The 7,937-nt window shown below is 43.0% G+C and overlaps 1 protein-coding gene across 2 annotated transcripts in view; it reads left to right on the forward strand.

The window, feature by feature from the left end:
* Nucleotides 1-833: 833 nt before the first annotated feature.
* LOC311137038 (rho-related GTP-binding protein RhoN-like) overlaps nucleotides 834-7,937 on the forward strand; it is a 57,749-nt gene continuing 50,645 nt past the window's right edge. The window contains exons 1-3 of one of the 2 annotated variants that reach the window (XM_084171351.1): nucleotides 834-1,042; nucleotides 1,598-1,744; nucleotides 2,201-2,288. In XM_084171351.1, coding sequence (XP_084027477.1) covers nucleotides 974-1,042; nucleotides 1,598-1,744; nucleotides 2,201-2,288 — 304 coding nt within the window. In that variant the 5' untranslated portion in view covers nucleotides 834-973. Of the gene's footprint in view, nucleotides 1,043-1,408; nucleotides 1,745-2,200; nucleotides 2,289-7,937 lie in introns of those variants that run through there. The other variant, XM_084171352.1, reaches the window with a different exon arrangement.

The following is a 7,937-nucleotide window of genomic DNA, read 5'->3' on the forward strand; positions in this document are numbered from 1 at the left end:
TTTCGGGAGCATGTGGGCAAAGTAGAATGTGCGCAGCCTTATGATATGCCCCTGGACAAAGCCTTGGTCGTAGGGTACTTCCGATTTCTAGGTGCTCAGTTTTGTTCCAGATCACCAACTTGGAGTGCTGAAGCCCTGTGCAGTGCATCCCAATTTGTACCTGCATGTAGTAGCCTTTTGGACCATTGCAGGCAATATGGTAATCTATCTCCGTTTGCCACAGTTGTGATTTCGCAGTTATTTGTTGCCAAAAATTCTGCAAGTGACTTGTTTCCCATCACAGGTGATTTGATCTCCAACAGAATGTCGTTGTTTATCACTCCATCGGGAGATGCTGCAAGCCACGGTTCCTTTTCGCACACCACTAAGCCTTTGGTTTCAATGCTGTTGCCCGGAGTTTCCAAATAGTCCCTTGCAAGTTCCTCCCCATCCGCTCCTTGACGGGTTGCGGCATTGCCACGGAAGGATGGGTGTAAGTGTTCTGACAAAAACTTGTCAGGCGCCGTGGTTGAGCGAATGGGCACCTTTCTAGCTGTGCTCGCTGTCAAAGTAGTAGAACCGTGTTCCCAAACTAGCGTCGACATCGCTGTGTTTACACCGGCAGACGTTGTGCAAACAACTTCCGGCGGAAATGAAATGCATTTGTGTAGAGTTATGGCGCCACCCGGGATACAGCGCGTAAACTTGTCTATATAATATAATACAAAAGTAGGATTTGAGTTGGACGCTCAATATTCTTGTATGCCCTCTCTCACCAGAAGATGGCGATAGAAACCTGGTCATTGTATCAATGCAAGACCAGTGCAGACGTGTTGCGTCTGACCATGATCTCAGAACACGGAACTAAATCTCTGCAGATGTTTGGAGAGATTGCCCTGTAGACCAGAGGTGTCATGAAGGGAGCACTGATGAAGATAATTGTGTAGATATTAATGTTATAATCACAGAATACTAAACCTCTACTGGATTCAGTATGCCACTCCTTTTTCACAGCATGGCATTTGTTAACCACAACGAGCACCAACCACTACTGCCAAGTACGGTAAGGTTTAGTCAACTCTTAAAAAGAGAAATCGCCAGGAGATTACAGTATGAGAGAGAGAGGTGAGAGAGATAAGTGTGTGTGTCTGAGAAAGAGAGTGTGTGTGTCTGAGAGAGAGAGAGCGAGAGATAGCATAGGGGCATGTGTTCTTGTAAAAGGGGGATTTATTTCACAAACAGGGGGGAAAAAACTATTCTACAGATTTGATCGAAGGTGTTGTTGATGGATGATTATGACATAATCCCAAACAGTTGGCATGCAAATAAACATTAGCTCCTCAGTCCTTCTCATTGGGTGTTAGTGGCTGATGGGCGGATCTAAAGAGGAAAGTGAAAACACAAACTCACACTCTGTCAGCATCCAGCCGTGGCAAGCAGGCACATTGTGGAGTAGGTTATGCAGCCGCGCTAAAGAGTTATTAAAGTTCTGAGTCTGACAGTCAAAGCTTCCGGAAGGCATACACACGGAGGAATACAACTGAAAACAGGGAGGAAAATCTCACCTCACCGGTATCTGCTTTCTACACTTTGACTTTGGGACTATTCTGGAGTGTAGCTAAATGAAAAGGAGGCGACGTATCATAACCACATAGACCGCACTATGGAGAGCAAGGGCAGCCGCTGTAAAATCGTGGTGGTCGGCGACACGCGATGTGGCAAAACGGCATTACTTCATGTCTTCGCCAAAGACTCGTACCCAGAGGTAAGTTATGGCGGTTGTATTACGAAGTTTGTACGATTGTAATAAATAAGTCATTATTTTTATTTAAAAAAATATTTGTGTAGCCTACGCGCCATGCGCGCATCAGCCTTCTCCATAAATGACGTTATAACAATTAAAGGATTCTAAAGTTTTTAGGCTTGAGATCCTGTCTATAGCCTAGGATCAATAGCCTCAATCTATGGAACATCTTTTTAATTAATGACACAAATTTTGCCTTAGCCCTATACATTCAAGCTGGTCATGTGTGTTTTAGAATGGGCTCAGAATTCATCTGGTGCATGCCATATGCACATAGCCTACATGTGATATGTGATAGAGGAATAGGTCTAGACCAGACTTTATCCGCCGAGATGAGTAGGAATGGAACATGGTCTCATTTTGAATCATTGGGCAGATATAGGTTTTCATTGTGCCATTTGAAATGTTTCTTTTCAGAATTATGTCCCTACTGTCTTCGAGAACTACACGGCCAGTTTCGAGATCGAGAAACAGAGGATTGAGCTGAACATGTGGGACACATCAGGTAAGGACTGTGGCTTCAAGCGGGACTAATTTAATAAATAAATGTTGACACTTGGACTCGAAGATGTCACAACTTGCACAAGTAATGTGGGCAGTGAGCCAAGTCTCTTTTAGTCTGGGAGGCTCCGTTCAAGGTGCAGAAATTGGCAAAGATGGGACAGTTTTTAGCATTCAGCAAAATCCAGGCACGTTCAAATTAATTATATTTATTCGGATTATAATTCTGGATTTTCCCAACAAATTACGCACAGCAATTTGTGGTTTTTGCCCACAAAACTACGCACACAAATTACATATTTTCGAGGGAGGCTACCTTTCTTGGACATTTTTTGTTACTTCCTTTGACAGTTGAGTACATATTGAATGTCTAGCCTTTAGGCCTCCTGCACAGTTGACCTGGTATTTTATTGCACCAATTTGTCTTTTTGAGGGATTGCCGCTTTGACGTTCAATCGGAGTTATCAGAAAGCCTAGTTCCCAGTGGGAAATTTCACTTGAATCCCAGCTAACAACAAACGTTCCCACAACTTTAGAGAACGTTCCCTTAAGAGTCTCATTAGGTCATTAACTAACGTTTTCATAGGAATGTTCCCGTGATGTGCAAGGAATTTTTCCAAGAGACCATTCCCTTAATGTAAAATAGAACTTACCCAGAACGGGTAACCATGTTCTCAGAACTGAAGGTATTAATGTTCTAGACACGTTTCATGCGAACGTTGCAAGAACATCAATGTGTCCAGTTTTCTGTGGGTTAGGAGAATATTCCATTAACGTCCTACCAAACATACACAGAACATGGTTGCCATGTTCTCAGAATATAAGATATTAATGTCATAGACATGTTTTATGGGAGCGTTTCAAGAAAATTAATTTGTCCAGTTTTGGGAGGGTTAAAATAATATTCCATCAATGTCCCACCAAACCTACACAGAATATAGTTGCCATGTTCTCAGAACATAATATATGTTTCATGGGAATGTGTCCAAAACGTTTGTGTCCCCCCCAAAAAAATCATTACACATCATGTTACTGTTGCCAAGCCAATCAAGGCCCTGATAGGTGAACCATTGATCCATTCACAGCTCTTTGTCTGTTGGCAAGGTTAGGGATACTCACACACACAGTGCTTTTAAGACAGTGTTTTCAATTTACATATTTGACACACTTTGACATACATGATTACATTGTGCTTGTTCAATTAATAAGTAATTATTATTCAACATGACCTCACCTGGGATTTGGACTCACAACCTCTCGGTTCATGATATTCTGATATTCATGTTACGCCAACATGTCTGTGTAAGGTATCAGTAATTAATCTGACTATTCTCTCATTGATTTTATTTACTTATTTCAGCAATTTAATGGCTTTCTGTATAGTTGTCCAATGTTGGTGGGGCAAATTAACCTGTTTTAATGATAGTCCTGAATCACTATGATCAATAAAATATACAGAGCAAAAATATAAACGCAACATGCAAGAATTTCAAAGATTTTACTGAGTTACAGTTCATATAAGGAAATCAGTCAATTGAAAGAAATTCATTAGGCCGTAATCAATGGATTTCACATGACTGGGCAGGGGTGCAGCCATGGTTGGGCATAGGCCCACCCACTGGGGAGCCAGACCCAGCGAATCAGAATTAGTTTTCCCCCACAAAATAGCTTTATTACAGACATAAATACTCATCAGCACCCTCACCCCTCCTCAGACGATCCTGCAGGTGAAGAAGCCGGATGTGGAGGTCCTGGGCTGGCGTGGTTACACGTGGTCTGCGGTTGTGAGGCCGGTTGGACGTACTGCCAAATTCTCTAAAACTACGTTGGAGGCGGCTTATGATAGAGAAATTAACATTAAATTATCTGGCAACAGCTCTGATGGACATTCTTGCAGTCAGCATGCCAATTGCACGCCCCCTCACAACTTGAGACATCTGTGGCATTGTGTTGTGTGAAACAACTGCTCATTTTAAAGTGGCCTTTTATTGTCCACAGCGCAAGGTGCACCTGTGTAATGATCATGCTGTTTAATCAGCTTCTTGATTTGTCACACCTGTCAGGTGGATGGATATTCTTGGCAAAGGAGAAATGCTCACTAACAGGGATGTAAACAAATTTGATTTGATTTGATTTGATTTGATGAGTGCACAACATTTGAGAGAAATAAGCTTTTTGTGCGTATGGAACATTTCTGTTTATTTTTTCTCCAGCTCATGAAACATGGAACCATCACTTTATATGTTGCATTTATATTTTTGTTCAGTGAATTTTCTTGAGTGTACTTTTAACAGAGCTGAGATTTACTTCAAAGTGCATTCACTCTATTGCTTACACCTATCAAGTTGTTTCAGATCTACACAAGTGCCTAGGTAGGAGGGGTTAGGGTTTCTTCTGGACAGGGCCTAACTATACTGGTCCAATAAGCACATACTGTAGAGATATCCCTTATTGGGACAGTGGTTAGGTTGTTTGTCATTGGTGCTAGTGGCCTGGGTTCGAGACCCGCTAGAGCAGTTACCCTACTGTCCCATTCTTAGCAATATGTTTTAATGTCATTATTTGGCAACAGTTACACACTTGTCTGATTTCATTAAAATGAGTTTCTCATTGAAAGACGGGTAACATTACAAAAACGTTCTCTCTCCATAGAATAGTTAGCTGGGATGACCCTCCAAGTCAGATCAGATAACATTTTGTTACCCACATTGTGAAGTTTCACCACTGACCTTTTCAACCAAAAGATGACAACAAATCTGTTTTTGACAATTACAACCTTATCAATATGGATAATGTAGCTAGTCTGACCATATTGTCAATGTTAAGCAAGCTATCTAACTTTATTATTAGCAATGTTAGCAAGCTTTATCAAGCTAGCTAAAATCTTATTGGTTGAAGAATTGTTCCGACCAAAAAGCACATGAATGAAGGGAAGTTGTATTTCCAACATCACAACTGTGAAATAGGAAGTTCCGACTAGCACCTGAACGTGGCACTAGTCCCTGTGACTGTCCCATCTTTTTCCTCTTATGTAACAACAACGCCTCTAAACATGTTTTCACACTCACTAGAGTGACAAGACGTTGACAATGAAGACAGACAGACCAGCTAAAGCCTTAAGAGCAATAAGCTTGTGTGCTTGTTTAGATACTGCTTGGTGGTAATGGTTGTTGTTAAAATGCAGTTAGAGAGCTCACTGAAATGGGTGTTGCTGAAATGTCTAACTGCATTTCAACAACAACCATTTCAACCACCCAGGTGCTATTCGGCTGGCTTTTAAAACACTGTTGTGGATAACAAGTTATCTCAGACAACTGTCTCAATGTTTTCTCCTACCAGTGATCCTATACTGAACTATACTTGCCCCAAGCCTAAAAGAAAATGGCCTCAATTGGTTTAAATCACAACTTCAGAAGATGGCCCTGGCAACTCCAGACATTTCTTTGGGGGCCCTAGGGAGCCGCCTATACAAAACAAATCAATGGGAAACAGATGAGAGGCCGACTTGGTGAAAGTGAAAGCAGATGTGGCTAAGTGGATTTCTCCCACCTATACAGAAGGAAGGTACTATATGACCCACCTCTGACCCTACCTAGCCTCCAATTAGTTGTATAAATTGTTTGTTGTTCGGAAGAGGCAGGTTCTAATCTGGGTATATCTCATTGGACAGGTGTATTTGCTCCCACTCACACTACAATAGCATCAGTCCCCTGGCACCTGTCTTTTGTTGCTAACTGGCTAAATGAGGGTTAGCGACTCGGCGCATGTAGACAGGGCAGTGTGTGTGTGCATGTGTGTGTGTGCATGTGTGTGTGTGTGGAGCATTGTTTCTGCTATTTTCTGCTAGGAAGCGCTTTGCCTCTTTGTGTGTGTATTGTTAGGTATCATAACAATAGGATTTGAAAGATAAACAGGATTTGTGAGATCATGTTTGTGTGTGTGACCCTGTGAGGTATAGACATCCTAACTGCAATACCCAGGAGTGTTTATTTCTATCCCTGCACTGTTTGTTAGCAATAGATTCTTTGTTTTGTGTGTGTGTGCTCACACACAGGCATGTGTGAGAGACAGCCAGCCAGGCAAATGTGAATGGAAGTGGATAGATGTGCTAGCCTGTCACGCTAATGTGTTAGCTTTGCATGGCAGCAGGTGAGCAGATGAACAAAAGCAGTGAGTGTTAACAATGACTGAGGTCGAGAATTAATGAATGAGGATAGCTCCCCTGTCCTGCTCTCGCTCTCTCTCGTTGTCTCTTTCACTCTCTCCCCCCCTATCCCTCTCATAGCTCATTAGCCAGAGAGGCAGCTGCGGGCTGGGTGTAGCTGATAGGGCGGGGACTAGTGGAGTTGAGGAATAGAGTAGAGGAGGAAGAGGAGGAGTAGTGGCGTGAAGACCGAGGAGAGGAGGAGGAATCGCGGAAGAGAATTCAGAGTGGAGGAGTAGCATAGAAGTAGAGAGGAGAAGAGTGGAGGAGTGGAGAGGAGGAGAGAGACTAAGTAAAGACAGAGATGAGAGGAGAGGAGAAGTCAAGCAGAGAGACTAGGGGTTGGGAAGTGAAGGAGACAGACACAAGGAGGGGAGGCTAGAGTGGCCAGCCACTCCACTGGAGCCCGAGCTAGTCGCCTGCTTGCTGACAGAAACAGTGGCAGTAATTAACCATACACTTATCCCCACGCTCGCTCAATGACCAAACACTTGCCCCCTGTCTCTTTCACTCACTCACACTCACTCTCTCTCTCTCTCTCTCTCTCTCTCTTTCTCGCTCTCTCTCTTTCTCGCTCTCTCTCTCTCTCTCTCTTTCTCTCTCTCTCTCTCTCTCTCTCTCTCTCTCTCTCTCTCTCTCTCTCTCTCTCTCTCTCTCTCGCTCTCTCTCTATCTCTCTCTCTCTCTCACTACACCCACCCTCTTTTTCATCTCCCTCTCCTCTCTCCCTCTCTCTCCTCTTTTGATTGCACTCATGCACTCTCTCCCTTCATCCTACTCTTTTCTCCACCTTCTGATTGGTCTCTCTATCTTTCTCTCTCTCTTTTTTATCCCCCTCTCTCTCCTCTCGCTCAGTCAAAACAAGGTCAGGACTCCCACTCTGTTGCGCTAATGCCTCTTATGATCATTGCGCTTGATTAGCCTAGCATCTCTGCTAACCCCTCTCCCCTCTTGATCCTCTATCCTCACAGCGGTATAGATAGCAGAGATAGCTGATCCACACTCTCTCTATCACGGCACATCAGCCATATAAGGCTCAACATAATCTGTTTATGCAGTGTGACAAAAGAGCAACACATAAAAAAACACAGGCGGATGAACTGCCGAATGAGTGGGGGGATTTGGAAGGGAGAGAGATAGAATGTGTGTGTATGTGTTGTTGTTGTTTTGGGAGGGAGGCTCTGGGATTTTCTCCTAAATCTGTTACACTCTAGTGTTTGGTTGTATTTCAAAAGCAGCACATAGAATTCAATCATCAGTTTGTCTCTCATCAGATGCCCCAAAATAACAGTATACAATACCAGAATAAGTAATTAAGTTAAGTATCAGAAGAGGTAAAGCATGTACTAGCGTAATGCTTACAATTCTCTTTTCCTAAAAGTGTTAGCTCTAGCTTTCAGCTGTTCTCAATTAAGGCCAGGGTATTCAAATCTGACCGTCAAGATCTGGT

This window comes from Coregonus lavaretus, assembly GCF_964263955.1.
Source record: "Coregonus lavaretus genome assembly, chromosome: 1".
NCBI classification, from domain to species: domain Eukaryota; kingdom Metazoa; phylum Chordata; class Actinopteri; order Salmoniformes; family Salmonidae; genus Coregonus; species Coregonus lavaretus.